We start from the raw sequence: 22360 nt of genomic DNA on the forward strand, positions 1-22360 counted from the left end.
TCAGTTTACATCTGAGTTTTGAAAGTCATTTCAGCATTCTTTGTGCTATAAAGTTGAGTTGAGCACGACTTTTCATCCTTAGATTAACAAACAGTCTAAGCGAGTTATTCATATTCTGGAGGATATATTGAGGGCTTGTGTCATCGATTTCAGTGAAAATTGAAATGATTTCTTACCTTTGGCAGAGTTCTCTTACAACAACAGTTACCAGTTGAGTATTCAACCCCATATGAGGCTTGATATGATAAATGATGTTGCTTTTCTATTGGCTAGTTTGAATCCAAAGAGGCACAGTTGTGAGGACCGGATTTGGTCCAAAATGCCTTGGATAAGGTGACAGTGATTAGGGAAAGACTAGTGACAACTAAGAGTCGTCAAAAGAGTTATGCCGATAGACATGTTCATTATTTGGAGTTTGCCAAGGGCAAAAAGGTCTTTTTGAAAGTTTTGCCGATGAAGACATCATAAGATTTGGTAAGAAGGACAAGCTGAGCCTGAAATTTATTAGCCCTTATGAGATCTTGGAGCATGTTGGTTTAGATGCTTATAGATTGGCCTTGCCACCGAAACTTTCTACAGTTCATTTGGTATTCCATATATTGATGCTTCAGTAGTATCCTCGTGACTCGAGTCACGTGAGCCTGTGGAGATTGAGCTAGATGAGAATCTACTATATGAGGAGGGGCTCATTGCTATTATTGACAAGCAAGTTCGGAAGTTGAGGTCCAAAGAGGTTGCATTTGTGAAGGCATTGAGGGGTAATTATTCGACAGAGAATGCCGCGTGGAAGTCTGAGTTGGACATACGGAGACGGTACCCTCAACTGTTTGAGATAGCAAGTACGTATTTTCACACTTTACTTTATGTTCTGATGTTGTTCGGGGACGAACACCTCTTTTAGTGGGAGATTTTGTGACGTTTCAACATCTCATTTTGCTTAAATGTGGTTGGATTTGGGATTTGATTATATCTTTTGTTCTATCTCGATATTTGTGACTTGTAGGAACTCGTCTTGTCGAATTCCGACTAGTATTGAAAATTTTAAGAACGTTCGAGAACGAAAGTCTTTCTAAGTAGTGGCTAATGTGATGATCGGCCCGTTTTTAGGTTTAGGAGTCTGAGTCATATTCTGAAACTTCTGCTTGCTCGTGATAGCTATTTTGTACTTGTCTGCATAATTTGGGTTCAGAACGCTTTTACATAAATAGTATTCTTTTTTTAAAATAAAGAACTCGCCCTTTTATTTTGTGCTTATGTGATCCAAACAGTAATTTGACCGCATGGTTAGGTCCGTATCATTATTTGAGACTCGTAAAAATCAATTTTATCCCATTCCAAGTCCATTTGGTATATTTTGGACAATTAAAGTGAGAAATAAGTTTAGATTTTTCTGATGAGATAATTACAAAAATACAAGATTTGTCCTAGCTATATTATAAAAGAAAAATCTAGTCCAAACTCCTCATTTATTTTGGAGATTTTGATAGCATAGCTTATGAGAAAAAGGTAGAAAATATTGGGAATCAAAAAGAAACATTGAGGTAACATTTTTATACCTTCTTTGACTATTATTATTATTATTATTATAACATGTTTCGATTACGAGTATAACACCAAAGTTATAGGATTTTGGTCGGTTTATTGCTTTGGTGCTAAATTTGAGAAAATGCTCAATTGACCGTCTAGTTCTAATAAAAATCAGATTTTGATTATGAATTTGGAATACTTGATTTGTGGGCTTTGTGTGAATATAAAATTATTTGAATTTTGAGTCCGTAGACCGGGTAGTAATTTTACTCGGTATTGAAAAATGAGTCAAACCTCCGTATATGCTCGTTTCAGATCAAGATTCGACTTTGAGCATATATATATATATATATATATATATATATATATATATATATATATATATGGACTCCTCTAGGTGAGAACTATCTGTTGGAGTATGTTTCAGTGGATTTGGGGGAGGTTGACAGAAAGTTGACCCAGGCAGTCAAAGTTTGACTTCGTCGGGATCCTAAAAATTTAAAAATGGTTTTGAGGTGTTTATGGTTTTATTTTCTATCTTATGACCATTACACTTATAAGATATTATCTTGTTCTTGTGTATGGCTCGCCTTGCCAGCAGTGTTAGGTGGTGCGTGACATGTTGAGGTTTCTGGAAAACGCTAACTTAGGCTTTTAATTTGAATTTGTTTTGTGAAATAATGACGATGTCAATTTCTCTCGCCGATGATTTTTTATGTCTGCCCAATTACTCACAACCCTTTTGTTACATTGAACAGGTACTTGGTGATGAATTTATGTCCGTTTAATTTATGGGTGTGGGAGTTATGCTATAAACAATTTATCAGGTTAGCTTGACTTCTTTGAAATAATTAGGTCCTTAATCCAAAAAAATCACGAGTGAAGTGATCTGTAGACTTTAGTAGAGTAGCATTTTGTTTTTTCCATCACCGCATGTTTGTTGAGTCACATTGCGCTGCCAATCGAGTCCTTGCTGTTGCACGAGTACATTTTGTATATATATGCTGTTCCTAAGATATGGCCATTGTGTTTTCAGTTGATTTAGTCGATAATTGAAGGAAAAAAAGTTGTAGTACAGCACTTGTTGCAATGGCTGCAATTGAATATACTCTCTAATATGAGTTTTCGAGAAGCTAGAAGTATTGTCATTCTTTTCCTATTTTTCAATACACTAAGTCTTTACTCTTTATGGGAATCTCCTAGAGTCAGTCACAAGGGACTCGTTGAGCAATGAAGACCACAACCAAATTAACTCGAGAAAAGAGAATTTTTTATACTTGATTTTTTTATACGTCTGTGCTGTGTTTTGGATTCTTTTAGTCGTTTGCGAGGCTTATTGCTTTTGATCAAAGTTTTGTAGTTACAAGGATATGAAGTGGGCATGGCTTTTGGTGATCGAAGACTCATTTCTGACTCTGTTTTTCTTTCTTTCTTTCTTTCTTTTGATAACTTACATTTATTGTTTCTTCTTTTTTAAAGTTAAGGTACGCTCTATTACACTGTCTTCCAGAGAAAGAAAAAGCAAAATTCCACTTTGCACCTATGAAAGAAAGAGCAATTAATTTTAATTTTCACATTGTGCTGAGAAATTATTATCTCTTGTTGAAAGGGGAAGGAATCGGTTCTTCACATTTCCTTCTGCCTCTGTCTTTTCCCTATGTACGATTATCAGTATTTCATTTAGAAGAATAAAAGCAAAAAGTCTACATTAAAAGTCTTCCCTTTTGGCATTATCACAATCAACCTAAAGAGCCAATTATGGGACGATTATAGAACCCAGTAAACACTACTCACTTCCGAACTTTTCCCACAAGTGGGAGATCCAAGATCCTCACGTCCCCTTTTCCTCAAAAGAAATAATTCTAATAGCGCAATTCCCATAAAACCAGTATATTTGAACCTCAAGATGTTAACTGCAAAAAGGCCACTTTGAAGCTTTTTGATAATTATGTTTTCTGGAAAAACAAAAGCATCAACGAAGCACCTTAGTTTACACTGCAAACCTGAGAGTTTTAGATCTTGGATTTACAATATCAAGTTGAGGGGAAAATAATCAATTCAAATGCAAGAGTGCATTCACCAAAAAGGAACACGTAAAAGGGTGGAGATGTTATCAACTCGAGAATGAAGCTCTCAACCATTAATTGCCTCAATTTGGTGTTGACCTTCCATTCGTACTGTCCTGAGGATTCCTGGGAGGTTGTGCTCCTGAAAACATCTCCATAACAGACCTCAAGGCCCCAGTCAATTCCTCAGGCATCTGTTCACCAAAATTGACATTGATGTTCCTGCCTAATCTTATTCCGGGCTCGTTAGTTGAATCACTATCGCTGCTTCCTTCAGACCCGTTTGGGCCATGCTGCCCTTGGAATGCATCTCTTGTCATGTTCATAAACACGTTAGTCAAATCAGGAATACCAGAAATGCCATTGCCGTCGAATGACATTGATGCAAAGGGTGGAGGCATGGCATGACTTCTAGATGCACCAGCAGGCTGCTGATTTGATTCTTGTCCATGACTCGCAGAAGTTGAGCTCTGCAAAAGACCAAAGGATACAAAATGAAAATTTAGTTAAATGCTCACCGTTGCTAAATTAGATGGTAAATGGATAAATGGAATCAAATCTTAGATATGCGCAGCCAATATTATAACCACGTTGTCAGAGGGCTGAATAACAGAGACATGCTCCATTCTCTTTCTTTTTAAACAGAAAGATAATGAATAAGCATCAATACATGTTCATTGTAGTTTTCTCACACAATAATGCGGTACTAGATGGTGCTACAACGGACAGACATATCAAAAAATTTGTTTTATTTTTTTGAGGAGGACAGACAGACAAATCACTATAGGTAGTATTGAGCTAAGCCCATGATCTGGGTGTTAATTACATAACTTGTAATTATCAACTTAATAAATCTAACAAAGCTCTTCTGCAATGCGACAATTGTCAGTTACCTGATCATGCTCCCTCTTCTGTTGCTCTTCTTTTAACTTCTGTTCTGCTACCTACAAGTTTAAAATACGAGAGTAATACTTGGAATATATCGCAAGCACCATTTCCAGCTAATAAACTTAACATCTGCAATCTATAATAGAAACTAACCCGTATATTTTCTTTGATAGAATCATTATTAGGATCCAACTGCAATGCTTCACAAAAAAGGGTTTACGTCAGATATAGATTTCTTCTTGGGGATTAACTAGAAAACAAAATTCACATGTTCGTATTCTGGTACTGCTCATCAAAATTTCTAACACGGATGACAGAGATAATGTGCAAAACCTCTTTACACTTCTTCACAAGACCAATACCGATCAAGTAGCCAGACCCATTACCGAGCACCACAATACAACACATAATATACACAAATCTTCATTTCACCAAAACAAGTCCCTCATAGCCACAGATCAGTCCATGCCCCAGTTTGCATGTGTAAGGCCAGTTCCGTCTTGATTCTCTTTTATCCATTTATTGGTTGTTTGGGGATGGAACTCCATTCACTATCTCTTGATGAGGGAAGGAGGAAGAAAGAAATAACGGAGAGCGAGGGCATTAGAGATGGACATCGGTTGTGGCAAGAACAGTTTCTTTGACTTGTTTTTCTTTCTATTCTCTAAATTGCTTCTAGTCGACTTTCGTAGTCATGCTTTAGTGGGTACTACAAGATACCTACTACCTTCCACCAACATAGGTATCGAGTAACCTGCCAACCAAGGTTTAGGCAGATGGTAAGAAATCACCTAGCGTTTTTGGTCTCCACTGGGATTTGAAAATCTCATGGTTCACCTCCCCATTAATTGACCATTAGGCCACACCCTTAGGTGCTTTAATTTTTTCATTAATGGAGTAGGAGAATCCGTTTTTGTCAGACATCCAATTGTGTTTTTGACATTTAAGCCAACACTCTGTTTTCCTTTTCAAGTAGAGGGCTTAAATAAACCTGTTGAAAACGTGAAATCAGGCTGTAGAAACTCCAAATAAGCACGATTCCAGAAAGTTGCAGTAATGTTAGCTGAGGTCTATAAAGCCATTCTTCATGCTACAGTCATCTTCATAATATGTCATCATATTTACTACATTCTTCTTGTTTGCCATTTTACAGGAACCCACTTCATGCTATTTTTCATATTTGTTAATTCCAACAAAAACAAATTCAAGTGAATACTATATCTTTATACATTTTTAAAAATTAGAACCAATAAAACCTAAATATTGTAACCTTATCAAAAAAGATCTTAAATATTGAAGGACATAGAAATCAATAAAAAGGAAAAGAGAGACTCAGAGTATAGCTTTCCTGAAAGAATTCTATGTATAATGGTTTCATTGACAAATCCCAAACCACAGTTGGCTAGCAATCACCAAAACATTTTTAGAACTGCTATGTGTCATGGAAAGAACTACAAATCAAATTTCATACTGAACTAATGAAATTAACTGAAACAAATTATAGAGCATGAGAAGCAACACGACTACTACAAACTACCCTAGTACGCACATATCAAAGTTAGTCAGAGCTTAATGATGACCATCCTCAATAAATTAAAAACTATAATGTACTCCAAAATACCAAGATGTTAATTTATAAACAACACACAAACTGAATAACTAGTAAAGAAAAAAGATATTTTTTTGATAAGGTAGTAAAGAAAAAAGATACTCTTATCCAACCTTTTGTGAAACCCTTCTCTATGGCATCACGGTACTTCCCTTGAGCATAATAGACAAAACCCAATCTACTATAAGCCTTGCTATAATTGGGGTTGATTGCAGTAGACTTTAGGCAGTCCTGAACTGCTGCTTCGTATTCGTGGATTTGGGTTAAAGCAGCTGCCCTGATACATCAACAAAACCTCATCTCAAAATAGGCCACGATAACTATTTACAGGTTAGAAAGATTCAATTTACGGCTATTAGAATTTTCAAAGAAAAGATAAAATAGAACTCCCTCCATTTCATTTTAAGCGGCACTGTTTGATTGTGCATGGAGTTTAAGAGGTCATTTGGTAGGGTGCATAAGAATAATGTTGAATACGGTATATTAGTAATACTGGTATTGGCTATGCTTGCATTAGTTATGCTGGCATTAGTTATACTAACATATTTCTTATCCATTGTTTGATTTGATGTATTAAAGCATTGCACAATTTCTAAAAGAAATGTTTGTCTATAAAAATAGACTCATAACGAGTCCATCACTTTATCTTTTTAAAAGAAACATATGTTGAGGAATGTTTTTATATGAAAAAGGTTTTAAAAAAATTATTTGATTTGTCTACCTATATTGTAGTATATAACTGAATATTTATTTATAAAAAAGGAAATATGCTAAGTATTTATTTATCTACTAGGGATATAATTTTATTTCCCACTTTCTTGGATTATTAGGCAAAGAAAGTTTGAATTAAAAAAATAAATGGAAAATGAGTTGATTACAAGTGCATTTCAGTACATAGTAGTAGAGTATAGATATACTCCCTCCGTGTCAGTTTATGTGAACCCATTTGACTGGGCACGGAGTTTAAAAAAATAGAGGACTTTTGAACTTGTGGTGTAAAATGAGTCTCATATATTTTGTATGGCTATAAATCATTGCATAAAGGTAAATTGTTTCCAAATAATGAAAGGGGTCATTCTTTTTGGCACGGATTAAAAAGGAAATAGGTTCATATAAATTGAAACGGAGGAAGTATAAATTTACAATGAAAAAATTGGCGGAGTATAGATATAAATAGCGGGAGCAATTTAAGTATCAAAAAATTTACATCTAACTTGCATTAATATGATAGCATATTTTAATCAAGCATAAATTTTGAAGGGCAATTTTGTCTTTAACTAAGCCAATGCATGCATTAAAACCCATTGCATTGTTAATACCATAGTTTCCTATGCATTAGTTATGCATAGGATAATACCAAATAGGGTGTATAACTCATGCTTGCATAACTAATACATAGGTTCAAAAAGTGTACCAAACAAGGTATTATCAATACACAAAGCTAGTGCATGCATTATTTTATCCAATTCATTTTACCAAATGACCCCTAAGAAACAAAGAAAGACTTTTGGAATTTGTGGTTTCAAAAATGTCATGACATTTATGGCTATAAAAGCATGTCATTAAGGGTAAAATGTGAAGTATAAATTGTTTCCAAATATTGAAGGGTGTCATTTTTTTCGGAAGATTGAAAAGGGAATAGTGTCACAGGAAATGGAACAGAGGAAGTACTAATTTTTCATGGAAAATGCAATAATCAAGTTCTCCCATCACTGTGATAATGACGCACCTGTTGCAATAGTAAACTGCATTATCTTCACAAAGTGCAATTGCAAAAGTATACAGCTCAATAGCATCAGAGTAAAGCTTTGACTGCATGGCTTTATTACCTATTATAATATCCCAGAAAGAAAAAAAAATAAGAAGAAAACTTTAAGCAAACGCTTTCAAAAAAGAAAGGGAACTTCAACATTGGAACTAAAGACTTACGCAAGTAGACATCAACCTTGAGTACATATCTATGAGATATTCAAGGCCAATGAATTGCTTTAGAATTAGAAACTGACCTTTTGACAACATTATTCTTCCCAATTAAATTGAGGCAGCTCAAAGCTCACTCCTCCGGCCCACCAAAATGGACCATGTGCTGAATTAAGGCCGGGAAGAAAGTTGGGCTTACTGTGAGCCAAGACTAGCGTAGCCTGAGTGCAACTTAAAATGTTTTGCAGGGTTACCCTATAGAATGAAGTAATGATAATTCATGTGGTAATTGTGATTCAACTAGTTGTCTTTTCCTAAATATTCTCGAAACTAGGTGAGCCTTGAATGAAATGGGTCCAAATATAGCAAAATGATTAGTGAAGTTTCATTTTTCTGAAAACAACGGTATTTGGACCGGTTCACACGCAACTCAACTATTTCACCGAGTATCTGCATCCTTCCACTAGTGCAGGCATCTATCTAGTAACTCTGCCTACTAAAGCTTAGGCAGATGGGAAGAAAATACCTAGCTCTATACAATAACAATAACAATAACAAACCCAGTGAAGGGTAGTGTGTACGCAGACTTTACCCCTACCCTGGGAGAGCAGAGAGATTGTTTCTGATTGACCCTCGGCTCAAGAAAGAATGAAAAAAAAGCAGTGAGAACAAGCTATAACATCAAGATATTAAGAAAACTTAAAGCAAAGGATAGCAATCAAACAGCATGCAACCTCTACCTCTCCGCACACCCACCAAAGTCACCCTCTCACACCTCCTAACTGAAGCATCAGTGCTTCTCCTCTTCACATGCTCGAACCATCTTAGCCTCGCCTCACGCATCTTGTCCTCCATGAGGGCCACTCCAACCTTTTTCCGAATATCGTCATTCCTAGTCTTATCTAACCTGGTATGCTCGTACATCCATCTCAACATCTTCATTTTAGCTACTTTCATTCTCTGCGCATTAAAGTTCTTGACTGGCCAACACTCTGCCCCATATAACATAGTCGGTCTAACCACCACTTTGTAGAACTTACCTTTAAGTTTTAGTGGCACATTTTTATCACACAAAACACCGGATGCGAGCCTCCATTTCATCTACCCCGCTTCGATACGATGTGCGACATTTACGTTAATCTCCCCATTTCCTTGGATTACTGATCCAAGGTACTTGAAACTTCCTCTCTTGGGTCTATCTCCAACATTCCAGCTTCTCGTTAACACCACCTCTCGTCTCGTCAATCAGAACTATGTAATCTGCAAATAACATATACCATGGCACCTCCCCTTAAATGTGGCGCGTCAGTGCATCCATCGCCAGGCGGGCTAAGGTTGATCCTTAATGCAACCCCATCACTCTCAGAAAGTGTTTCGAGTCTCCTCCTACTGTCCTTATCCGGGTCTTAGCTCCACCATACATGTCCTTAATCACCCAAATGTAGGCTACAGGCACAGTGCTAGCCTCTAAACATCTTCATAGAACCTCTCTCGGAACTTTGTCGTATGCTTCTCCAGGTCAATGAACACCATATGCAAATTCCTTTTCCTCTCCCTATACTGCTCCACCAATCTCCTAACAAGGTGAATGGCTTTCGTAGTCGAACAACCCGGCATGAATCAGAAGTGTTCTCGGAAATAAGCACACTCCTACTCACCCTCAATTCTAACACTCTCTCACAAACTTTCATAGTATGGCTTAGCAGCTTGATACCCCTATAGTTGTTGCAATTTTGAATATCACCCTTGTTCTTGTACAACGGAATTATCGTACTCCACCTCCATTCGTCGGGCATGTTCTTCATCCTAAAAATGACACTAAACAACTCGGTGGGCCACTCCAAGCATGCCCTACCCGTGTTCTTCCAAAATTCCACCGAGATTTCGCAACTTCTTTTTTTTTTTGCCTTGACTGGGGTCCTTATTCCAGCTTCATCGACTGATAGGCCATTCTCTTGGGTGCAATAATGAGAATTCATACAACTTAATATCTGTTTGGAAACATATAAAGGGACTATGAACATTTCACCAATCTTTTTTTTGAGAAAGAGGAACATTTCACCAATCTTGTAAAGCTGAAAGTTGGATATGGAAGGAAAATCAAGTACTAGGAAAATTTCTGGCTATAGCAAAATATACTGAGAAGGCCTTTCCTTAGCTATACAGTTTGGCACTGGACAAGAAGGCCTATATTGAAGATTGTATAATTGAGAATAAATGGGACATCAGGCTCAAGAGACATTAAAGATCGGGAAATGGAAAGCATAACCTACTTCTTCAGTAAGCTAGAAGGAGCTAACAAGTTATTATTGAACCTGACCCTTCGGCTTGGACAGCAAGGTCAGTAAATTACGATTTTTTCTAAAAAAGAAGAGGGTGAATTACAGTGAAATGTTGCTATGAAGTATTAATAGTTCTGTGAAAGAAAGAAGACGATGGCCTTAGAATACAATCTGAAAAATCAAAACCCTGTTAAACATTGATTACTTAGATTGCAGCATATGAAGCCTGCTTAACAATGAGGACTTGCAGAAGAAAGGCCTCAATTTAGTTAGCAGCTGTTACTAGTGTGAAGAAACGGAGGAAACTGCAAAACACTTACTGTTAAAGTTCCCTGTTAGCCGGCAAGGCTGGAGTTTATTTCTAAATATATTCTGTTCGCCATGGGTGATACCAAACATTGTGAAACAAGCTATAGAATGTAAGTAACTACAGTTAGGAGGATCCATCCAATAGCTTAATGACTTGCTTGGACCATCTAAGAGGTAAGGCCTCCTACGATCGACCCTAACTTTCATTATTGAGCTAAAGGAGTTCCCTAGCCCTTCAAGTTTACACGCTGATCCCTCTATAATGGCATTCTTCTTCTTCTCTGACTTTACGATATTATTCTAGCAAAAGCTAGTGATTAGCTTTTAAAGGGAAGAAAATAAGGAAGACAATGCAAACATCTGGAATACAGTGCCTTCGCGCATGTATGGAGAGAAAGGAATACAGATGTTGTGATAAGAAGACTTAAGTCATACAACGCATAAAGGATAGCTCTTTGCAATATTCTTTTTTTGGCGTAAAATGCAAAACATAAATGACTTACATCTAATTGACTCCTTACATAAAACGAGATATAGTTTATGATACTGGTAATCTCAGCATTTTGCTGTTTCATCAATAAAATATCTTTACTCTTAAAGAAAAGAAACATGTAAATACAAAGTACCTTGTGATTTTAAGGTCTCAGCAAGGTTGTTTCGATTTAACATAGCACATCCTGATTTTTGCATCTCCTAAAACCATAAACGATAAAGGTTGTAGGAAGATATTCGAACAAGAACTGCAATAATTTTGACAATCATGACAGAAGCAACAGTAGCTAGTATATGTACACAACAAACTGTGACATACTCAATGTCTATTCCTATTCATAGAAAATATAATTCATCAATTGAAATATGAGCCCTTTAGAGAGTTTAGCATAGAGATGAAGCGCATGTATTAGTGCCCTGGTGAATGCATTGAAGCTTCGTCTAAGCTAATCAAAAATATCCTTAAGCGCACTCAAGCGAGCCTTTGCTAACAATGAGTCTCCCCTTTAACCTCAGTCATAGTGATGTCATAAGGGAGTAGAAGGACTTCATGCAACTGCATAGATTCACCTTTTAGCTGGTCACAATGATGTCAAAAGGAGTATGAGCTCTTTCAAAAGAACTTTGAGCCATTCTACTCTAGAAAGTATTTTTAATCATATGGGGAACAGAAGATACTGTCATCAATGTTTGGAAAAAGCACCATTTTGAAGCAAAGTTTTGTTCAAAACAGAAAAAATGGAAACCACCAGGTGAAGATTAAATGCTGTGTTTTCTCAACCAATTCCATCAAGTATGGAAAACTGATGCACTACAATAGTAGAAACATGAATGAAATAACTCGTTGTCAATATATACCTCCAAAGCAGTGTGAAATACCCGTGATGCTCTATCCAGCTGAGCCTGATCATCTTTTCCATCTGGCAAGCTTCTAAAATAGTGAGCTTTTTCAAGGGCATCAAAAAACTGCCCAAAGATCTCATCCTTGGATATACCTGCAAAGCATGATAAACAGCATCAGTTGATTAACATAAAGCAGGACAGAACGTAGGGCAAATCAGAAAGAGAGACACTTTTACCTGACACTGTCACAAACATATCTTGTAAGATACTCAAAGAAAGAAGGCAAAACAAGGTTTAAAACATTTAGATGATGTATTTGATATGACGAAGACAAGGCCACCCAAGAACGTGCATCGATAGCTAACAGGGAAAAAAAGGATTACAAGAAAAGTAGGTGCCCCTGCTTGCTATACTTTGTAACCATGTGTGTAGCCTACATGTATGTCATTTTTAACTAAAGGCCCACATCCACATTCTAAGGAAAATAATTAACCCAAATACAAATGAATTATAGGAGTACAAAGAAGATGGGCCAGAAAATAGCAAGACAGTTAGCTTAGAAGAATGATTTTGTATGGGCCAGAAAATAGCAACACGGATGTAGCTTACAAGAATGATTTCGTTACATCTAACAATCAATCAACTACACCCAAATTCTAAACAAGTTGGATGTAATCTATATGAGCTCTATAAACACCCCGCTCTACTCGGCCCATTTCATTCAAATACTAAAATTGTCTATATGGTACCAATTACATCATCACACTTATCCTTATACTTGCGTACGTCTTTATTCAGATTAAAAGGAGTCATATATCGGGTGTTTCCCCGACAATCCCACGGACAAAAGTTTCTAATGCACTTCAGCTGGAGCAGCCCAACTTACATAATGCAAAGCATAGGAGTCGATCCCCTAGAGAACCCAACCTTTGACAGTATGTCTAGTTTTCTAACTCTCTGAATGATAAATAGAACTAGATTTCGACCTCATTTTCTCACACTATGAGAAAATGCATGCTCCTTTTGCTTGGGTCGAAGGAGAAGGGAAGAGAAGAATCTAGCTTTTACAGAAAGAGATTGAGGATAGTTTAATATAAGCAGGCATCCATTGTCACGAGTGACAGTTGCTTCTCCTAAAGACAGGCATGCACATCTTATCCAGAATAGAAAGACTCCCCGCAAACACTAGACCTAATGTAAGTGCTACAACAACTAAACCTTAATACAACTAGTTAGTAGTCTCAATAGATTCTTTACTTCAAATTTCTTCCGTTCTTAGCTAAGTCCGTATTTATTATGAGAGGTTGTAGGTCTCTTGAGACAACTTTCTCCATTTGATTTTAAATCTACCTTGTAATTCTTTTAGCACCTTCAATTATCGTAGTACCTACAGACCAATGCATACCGCAGTTTATGTAGGAAATAGCCAGACCATCTTAGACGAGCTTCTATCATTTTATCCCCTTTATGTGCTACTTACACCCTCTATTGGTTGTGGTCATTTCTAGTCTTGTTCAATCTAGTATAAGCGTACATTCATCTTAACATTCGCATTTTTGAGACATCAATATTGTGGATATGTTGGACTCAGAGGACCAACGTTCACCCCTACATAGCATTGCTAGTATGATAACCCTTTTTTTATGAAACTTGCCTTTCCCTTCGTTAAGTATCTTTTTATCAAAGCACTCCATTTTAGTCATACTATTTTAATCTAATGTGTCACATCTTCATCTATAATGTCATTCTGCTGGAAGACTTAACTAGATATCTGAGTTTCTACATTTAGAAACCACAATCTTGTCTAACCTCACTTCACCTTCATTTTGTTTAATCGAGACTTCACCTTCATTTATCTTATGGGTTTAATTTGTAGCATATAGAGTTTGTATAATTTATACTTATCTAAAACTGTTACTCTCTTTTAAGGTGAATTTATTGACGTGCAGTAGGGCGGAAAGTCTCCAATATACAAGATGCAGACAAGAAGTAGAGAATCTAAATTGTTATTCTTCAAGAGTACTTCTCCATAATTCAAACTTTTTATTGACTACATCGCTTGTTTGACAGAATATCACTGGCAACTAGCATTCACCATGAAACCTCACAATGTATACTATTGGTTAACTCATACATACCTATACAAACAAGTACAGGTTCAAGGCAAACCCCAGGCGTAAATCTGCAGTTGCTGGAAACTCCTCTATATCTCCTGCTATTCTCACACTTGTGAATTGTGATTAATCCCTTATACATATCTTGTATGACATTTATCTATACTATATCAAAAGCACGAAGGCCCTTAGCAAAATGTCGTTCGCCTTTTTTACCCTTCAAAAATAAAGTTTACTCTACACAAAATAGTCATTTATTTTTTTCTCTAATATTCGTATGTAGTTAACATTCTGACTTAAAGTAGTATCTTTTTTATTGTGGTATTTTACTTAAATATATTGAGGGGTTTGGATTTTTACAATCTAATAAAGTGATTAAAAATAATTAAATTTTAGAAATTATTATTATAATATGTTGATCAGTAATTTCTATACGCTACAGATAAATTTTACATTGAAAAAGATTTATAATTTAATTATCTTTCCAATATTTAAAATTTTAAAAACTACTAAAATTCTCTATGTGAAAGGTCAGATCGGTTTTTTAATCCTTTGAAAATAGACTTTTATTGGATAATAATATAGTTATAGTTAAACATTAAAAATTTGGGATGATGTAACATTAAGAATTTGAATAAGGAAAATTATTTCCTCTAATGTTGAGAATGAATAATTAAATCTTTGAACTAATCTAACAAAATAAGTTTTTGAATCAACTAATTAGTTAGAAAATCCAATTCAACTATTTTACAAATTCATCATATAAGTAATTGCAAACTCGTAGTGTACGTAAATTTATTTTCATAAGAACTGCATTGACAGTTAAACAGAAATTAGTTACAATATCGTATTGAGAGTCAAGTTGGTGAAAATGCAAACTTAAAGTAATAAGGATGAAACAGTAGAAAATAAAAATATTCTGAATGAGTTATCATTAATTATTTTTCCTTCCTTTGCATTTGTCCAACAAATGACAAATTCTTATTTTTTTTATATATTAAGTTCTTTTTTGTAAAATATTAACTCAATATTGATTTTTTTTTAGACTTTACATTGTCACTTATTAGTTTATTTTTCTATGAGCCATAGAACCAACCTTTTCATTCCAAAATGTCTAAAAGACCAAAAGATTTAATTTTTAATTTGCATTATTTGACAAATCTTTGGAGAACTGTAATGAACTATTTTTGTGTCACTTGTTTGTTTCGAGTATTATGTCACACAATAGCAATAATTTTCATAAGATATTTTCAAAGAAGTCCTCAGAAATCACAATAAGGCATCTAAAGACTTCCACAGGGCACGATGTTTTTCATAATGAACTAGCTAAATGGGATCTACCTTCATTACTTTCAAGAAAATATAATTTTTTAAATTTTTATTTCATAACTTAAGCATATTGTTTAAAAATAATATATATGATTCATACAAGTTTTGTACTCATTAATATATGGTACACGCACAAAGCGCGTACCCTAAGACTAGTACATATATATACATATGTACATACATACATATTTATATATACATACATACATACATATATATATATATATATATATATATATATATATATATATATATATATATACACACACACACACACACACACACACACACACATTATGTATGTATGTAACTATGTATATAAATTTTGACCTTATTTTTCATGGTTTGCTTCAGTATAAAGAATTACTGTGAAACTAGGAGAAAAAATTAAAGTAAAAGGCAACTAGATTTGAGGTATTAATGAACTCATTGCCAAAAAGATTGACCAGAGTTTTGAAAGGCAAAAAGCATGTTAGGGCATTCAACGCAAAGCTCAATTCAACTCGTGCGCTTTAGGGAAGAAATTGCTAATAAAGAAATAATAAAATACAAACACATATATCAGATCTACATATATAAATATATGCAAGAAAAAGCGAATAATTATTTACTTGCCATAAAAGTATATGTAGCAAGTAAGAATCACTATAAACACAAACAATGATCATTTAGGATAAACAAATTAACAAAAAATAGAACTAGGCAAAATATATGAAATAAAAATCATGTCAAGCAAGTTGAAAAACCATTATAAATTTTTTATTTAGATGTAAAAATACAGTTTTTAAGTTTTTAGTGACTAGGCTTGTATATCACTTCTCTAATTTCATATTCCTGACCACCAAAAGAGTTCCTTAATCACAATTTATAATAATTACTCTATTGTTTTGCCAACTATATCTATTGCCAAGTGTAGCCCTCTTAAAGACAGAATTCAAGGCGATGAGGCATATATCTTAGTCCCTTGGAGCTTGCAGTCATGAGCCACCTAAGTAAGGGGGACCCTCTAACTTGGGCTTCACATAACTTCAGAGCTTAAGCATGCTACAAGCAAGCCTTTAACGTCACTGAAGATGACATGAGATAAAAATTGAATGACAGCACAAACGTATGGACACGAAAGAGTAACAGTGAGAAGGTCAAGTGTGGTACACTAGTTAGATAAGAATCAGAGGGACAATATACAGAGGCCTTCATTGAGATATTATAAAAACCTAGGCACTTGGAGCCTAGCCTTACCAAAAGTGGGAGCTTCTTTTGTCCGTTCATCAGCCTGTTTAGAGAAAACAAAATGAGGTAAAGGTAAATCATGTACAAGTATGTGGAAAGTAAAAGGCTACCACAGACTAAAAGTTCACTCACAGATTGGTTGCAACATATGAAGGAGATTAAAAGTAGCTAATGTTTGATCTAAATAGGTTATGATTATAACAAATGTCAACATCAACAGAGAATGTACAATAAGTCCTCTGCCATGGCTGTACAGCCAAGCACACAGTATTACCAGATGTAAGCATTTGATGATCATTTCAATGATAGCTTGAACCAACTCCATCCTTAAAAACTAAAGTTCTTTCAAGAAAAGATTGTCTAGCAACAGAATTTGGTTTAAAATTTCCTTTCCCAAGCAAAATCTGAATCTATCCCGAAAATTCCATAGCATCAAGCACATATCATGGCCATGCCCCAAATATCCCACTTTTGCCAAACCATGAAGGGAGACTATTATTGTCTATATGGTGATAGAAAATAAGAGCAGATAGATGTAGACAGCAGAATGAATTTAAACCTCACAGGTTTACTGATTGCATAACTAATGGACCACTATATAGAAGACAGAAAGGAGAAACCAAACATGTAGATAGAATTAACATGACATAGACCTAAAATACATGAACTGTGGAGAAAATATTAAAAAGAATCAAAAGCTGGAAAGATAACTACACAAAATTAAGAGAAATAGCAAGAGAAAAAAGGTAGAATTAGACCAGAAACTGAGATCCATCTGTATCTTTAGCATCTGCTACCTTCTGTCCTGATGATGAACAAGGAGCATCTGATGAAGATACATCATGCCTGAGATCCAAATTTATTTGGCTTTGCTCAATCGCTTCTCGTGAACTGAATATGTCCACTAAGGAATCTGAACTTGAGGCATAACCAGCAGATGATGGATCAATCTTAAAGGCCTCCGATAGACATTGCTTAACAACCTCAAGTCCTTCATCATCAACTCCAGAAGCAGGTTCAACTATGTAACAAGGAATACACACAGTCAGTAGATGCAAAATTCACTCACTCTACATTGAAACTAAGATTTGAGGAGACTTCACAATTTAACAGAATAAAAACAGAAAAATAACCATGACTAATAGAAACAAGTAGCATGCACCAAATAATATAACATCTAAATGGCTTTATTCATAGCAATGAGGTTTCCAAAAAAGATTTGGTATTTCCCAATTCTTCCCCCAGTCAAGCGGTGCTAGGACTTCCACCCAATCGTGAAGGGGCTACAGAAGAGAAGTAATACGTGCACATGAGCTAGGGAGAGAGGGAGAGAGAGGGCAGGTTGTAGATGTTTATTGATGGATTTTCTATGGTTAGAGGGTCGCACTCCGAATGCACAAGATTCAACCTTTATTTGTTCAGCTAAAAATCTCAAACTCAAATCATGGATAAATGTTATTAGTAAAGGAGGCTTAGTTTCAGGAATGCATGTGCTACAGTCAAAGAGTGCAAGAGTAAGCCCTCCTAAAGTTGTTACACTCAAAATTTGGTAGACCTTTTAAATCTTGTCTGGTTTTCTTTTTTTCCCGCTTAATAAATATTGTAGGCCAATTGTTCAATCCATTAAACTTTGAATTCTTGAATTGCATTAGCAAACTACTCTTTTAGCTGATACTTTTGCATGGCAATCTGCACCCAAAAAGAATGAGAAGAAGGGTGTATAATAGTTTCTGCTCATATCACTTTTGCTTGTCAGAATGTTTAATCCTTTTTATTGAGTAATGATTAAAAAGCTTAAATCTTTGGTCAGGATTTATTATGATTTGTGTTATACAGTAATGTATTTCTCAGAAGTTTGATATTTGGAACGGACAGAAAAGAATATTTATGCAGAATCTGACAAATGAAATTCTATTCCACCCAAAGTCTGTAGCACGAAGCTCTGAAAATTTTCTCCAGAGGTTCAGGCTCCCAAAACTGCCATGGTTCACCAAGTGAAATCTCCATGAATGTTGATCTTGCTGTGATTGCTCTAAGAAGAGATCCAGAAGCCTGAAAACGATTACTTTAAAGAACATCCTATGTGTTCCGTCTGCATCATGTTTTAGTGATACTTGCACAGTTTAAAAGCAACATGTCGTCTTCATTTAATCTATTGCAAGATGCATTATATTGAGTTTAAAATTTTTGTTTTTCAGTTTAGTTTTTCATTCCAGTTACTGTATTTGTATCTTTTGTTGTTGGTAAAAAGAGGATAATTATATAAGAATAAGCTGCATTTAAGTTGCATGATGCATTTACATTTTCTATTAAGTTCTTTTCTTTTTCCAGTGTGCTCCTGGCCCCTACACATATGCCAATTATTTGATAATGTCAAATCTAAATTGACCAGCACCTAGGGAAAAAAATTAGGAACGGAAAGGACATGCAAAAAAAAAAAATATCCAGGCTGCGGGTGGCCAGCCTTTACTCACCCAAAGGCTGGATGACAAAAGCATGGTTATATGGCTGAGCAGACTTTGCAGTGGGGGATGAGAGGCAACAGCAGTGATGGTTAGGGCTTTTTCTTTTTCACTTAATGTTTTTGCTTATTCTTTTTTCTAGTAATATCATTTGCTCATTATGATTCTCGCTTACTTCTGTTTATTCTTTCAAAGCAGTTGGTCAGGAGCTTTTTCAATTTTTTTGGCTTACGATCTTTTTTTCACTTTTTTAATCTATGATGCTCACATGCAAGCATAATCTCGTTGGAATTCATTTACAGTTGCTCTATGGATCACCCAAAACACCAAGTTCATACCATAGGGATACAGTCAAATTGTATCTTAGCTCAAAATCGAGGATAGATATGTGATTTACTCGCCTAACAACTATGTTCGGAATTCCAACAGTATTCTAAATGCTAAAAATCGGCAACAGGAAGTTCCTATTTGCAGTTCTCTTCAAACCTTGGTAGGATACTCATTCTCAAAAGAAAATGTAACTCTTTAATCTCAATAAACAATGCCTTCTAACCTAGAACCACATCAGTTGCTATATACAAGTCCCTAATGTTGTGCCCACGACCCACATGTGTCAGTAATAAATACTCCTAACATACTTTTCAAAGATTAGTTTCCCTTCCGTCACTTTAAGATTCTCATGCTAAATCCCTTTAAAGCTACTGGCATCAAAGATTGTAATCAGGTTCAACACCAGTCAATTACCAAATACAAGAAACTAATGCTTCACAGTTCACTGATGAGTTTCAGGTCTGAACAGCATACACTGAGAAGATCACTTGTACCTAAATCAATAAAACAGTCTAATCCTAAACCCCTCTCCCTCCTCCTCCCCACTTAAAGCTACTTGTACCGTATGAAGTTTAGTTTCCCTTCATATAATACAAGATTCAGTGCCGGATTATTTGTCTATTCATTTAATCACTTAAACCTATCTTATAATCCAACCTACTGTCATTTATTTTTCCTCACATGAACCAAACGTTTTTCCCGTGTTTCAGCTGGGAGGCAGACAAGCACACGAGTTAGTGGCACAACGTTCAATTTACTCAATTATTGTACTTTATCAAATCAAGCTCTCTTTTCCTTCCCTTTCTCACTGTTTTGCCAAACAACAAGGGTCATTGAATAATTTTATTTCACATTCCTTTTCATTCTTTTTCACATTTTTTTCTCAAGCTGTCACATCAGATAAAAATATATACGAATTTTAAGAAACATATTTTAGGCCTCATATTGAAGTTTGGCTTTAGAGCATCAATTCCATTGAGCTGCCCTTGTAAGATTCTAATCCTAATCCCCTTAAAGGGAAACTTAGTCAGCGAGACAACTTTATCTATGCAGTCCACTACAGCTAGTATCATCCCTGCCTAGAATCAGCCAGTAGTTTATGAAATAAACTGATTTTCACTGATTTAGCACCATGTGTCTCAATGCTGAACAGCATACCCCGTGAAGCTTATTTTTCCTTTTAATCCATACAAATTTCTGATCTATAAGTACTCCTATAGACTGATCTTGACTAGCTACGTCCAGAAAAGAGAAACATCTTGTATGGATTCATTTCAACACAATTATATACGTAAACACACACACATGTATATATATGTGGGGCAATTGTCAGAGGCGTACCAGAATCTAGAAAGTGCAAGAAGGAGAGGACTATGCGACGAGAGAGAGGAGAATCCGTCTTCAGCTTCGCCATTGACGGAGGAGACCACTTATGAACCGGGTCTTCTTTATTACCAGCTTATATACATGTGGCCATTTGCATAAATAGCTACTTTTAAGATTACTCTTTAAAAAATGATCACAAATTAAAATATTACTGCAACTTATAGTCATTTATGATTATGTTTTAAGGAGCAGCTAATCTTTTTTACCACAACAAAAAAGGGACCCATGATTTTAAGACTCCACACAAAATGTGATTATTCAAACATATTAAAAGCTACTAATAAGTAGTTATGAAAGGGTAAAAACTGATTTGGCATCGGGTATTTACACTAAATCATATTAATTTATTATTATTTTGTGATCTAGTAAGATAAAAATATGTGTTAATTAATCATAGATAAATGAGAGAACTCTATATTACATATCATGGCAATTTAATATAAATACTAAGTGTGAATAAGTTTTACAGAATTTTTACATGTACATGCTATATTATAAATTTATTTACCTCTATTGTTGAGGTTATCACTTAATCTATCTATATCTATATCTATCTCTATCTATGTATCTATACTATACTATATTAAAAGCACGAAGGTACTTGCGAAATATCGTTCATCCATTTTACCCTTTAAAAATAATATTCACATTAGACAAAATAGTCATTCAATTTATTTATTTTTCATATTTAAAAATAGTCATTTTATTATTTTTCTACAATATAGGACTTCGAAATCAACTAAACTTTATATATTGAATATTTTCTTATTCGACCTGTGAATTTGTAAAAGAAAAATAATACTAAAATTTTAACCCATTAATTCTTTCTAAATATTTAAGGTAAAAATCTAGAACACCTTCATCTCCTTTTACCGTTTATGTAAAAATTTCGAGCACCCATTAACTCCTTATGCACATATTTTAGGTCAAAGTCCAAAGTATTTTAGGTCTAAGGAGTCATAAACATACGGAGAGTAAAAACACAAAGCTATTCACCTTTTTTTTAATTGAAATTTATCAACTCCAGATACTATAACGAAGGATATATATATATCCATTGCAATTGATAATGTCTCTGAGTAGTTCAGTTTCTTTTTGGTTATTGTTTATTATGAATGCGTTAGAAGGAAGTTTGTTATATAAAGCAATTTAGCTGTAATTCTACAAGAAAGCAAAGTTGCAGTTATATCATAAGTCCTTTTAAGCCATTTAACCTTGCTACTTGAAAATATCGATACCATATATATAAACAAAACATATTTTTGGTCCATAGTGGAATTCCTGCTTGTAACCAAAAAAAAACGGTTACATAAAAATAGAAGACTGATTAAACAATGGATTGTATTATTTGTTTAATGTAAACTCTATTTTAAAAGAATAAAAAAGGCAAGCGACATTTCGCCAAAGACATTCGTGTTTGTAATATAGTATAGATATAGATTAGCATAAAAATCATGATTTAAGGTAAAGCATTTTTGAGGTCTAAAAAACCTTTTGTCCTTTTAAAATTTAATTAGTATATGTCATTACAATAAAGGTAAGTGATACAACAATAGAAGTAATTCGATGTTAT

The 22360-nt window shown here is 34.8% G+C and overlaps 2 protein-coding genes and 2 long non-coding RNA genes across 6 annotated transcripts in view; 2 read left to right on the forward strand and 2 right to left on the reverse strand.

Moving 5' to 3' along the window:
- Positions 1-22360, forward strand: part of LOC104120800 (gamma-glutamylcyclotransferase 2-3) — a 200653-nt gene that overhangs the window by 149598 nt on the left and 28695 nt on the right. The gene's annotated exons all lie outside the window — the stretch shown is intronic.
- LOC104120802 (uncharacterized) lies at positions 1407-2922 on the forward strand. The gene is made up of 2 exons (XR_691739.2): positions 1407-1541; positions 2286-2922. It is a non-coding gene; the product is annotated as an uncharacterized lncRNA (long non-coding RNA).
- Positions 3437-20894, reverse strand: LOC104120801 (uncharacterized). 3 transcript variants are annotated; one of them, XM_009632644.4, is made up of 10 exons: positions 20743-20894; positions 17407-17630; positions 16619-16652; positions 11952-12088; positions 11228-11294; positions 7820-7919; positions 6204-6367; positions 4635-4681; positions 4487-4537; positions 3437-4063 (listed from the first exon to the last, which is right to left on the reverse strand). In XM_009632644.4, the coding sequence occupies exons 1-10, from the start codon at positions 20813-20815 to the stop codon at positions 3677-3679; spliced, it is 1284 nt and encodes a 427-aa protein (XP_009630939.1). In that variant the 5' UTR covers positions 20816-20894; the 3' UTR covers positions 3437-3676. The 3 variants fall into 3 exon arrangements, with proteins under 3 accessions (XP_009630939.1, XP_009630938.1, XP_009630940.1); XM_009632643.4 differs by having other exon boundaries at positions 17368-17630; XM_009632645.4 differs by lacking the exons at positions 16619-16652; positions 17407-17630; positions 20743-20894 and adding an exon at positions 14075-14393.
- LOC138908976 (uncharacterized) lies at positions 8952-11221 on the reverse strand. The gene is made up of 2 exons (XR_011415448.1): positions 10951-11221; positions 8952-10719 (listed from the first exon to the last, which is right to left on the reverse strand). It is a non-coding gene; the product is annotated as an uncharacterized lncRNA (long non-coding RNA).

The sequence above is a fragment of the Nicotiana tomentosiformis genome, chromosome 4, assembly GCF_000390325.3.
Source record: "Nicotiana tomentosiformis chromosome 4, ASM39032v3, whole genome shotgun sequence".
Taxonomy (NCBI): domain Eukaryota; kingdom Viridiplantae; phylum Streptophyta; class Magnoliopsida; order Solanales; family Solanaceae; genus Nicotiana; species Nicotiana tomentosiformis.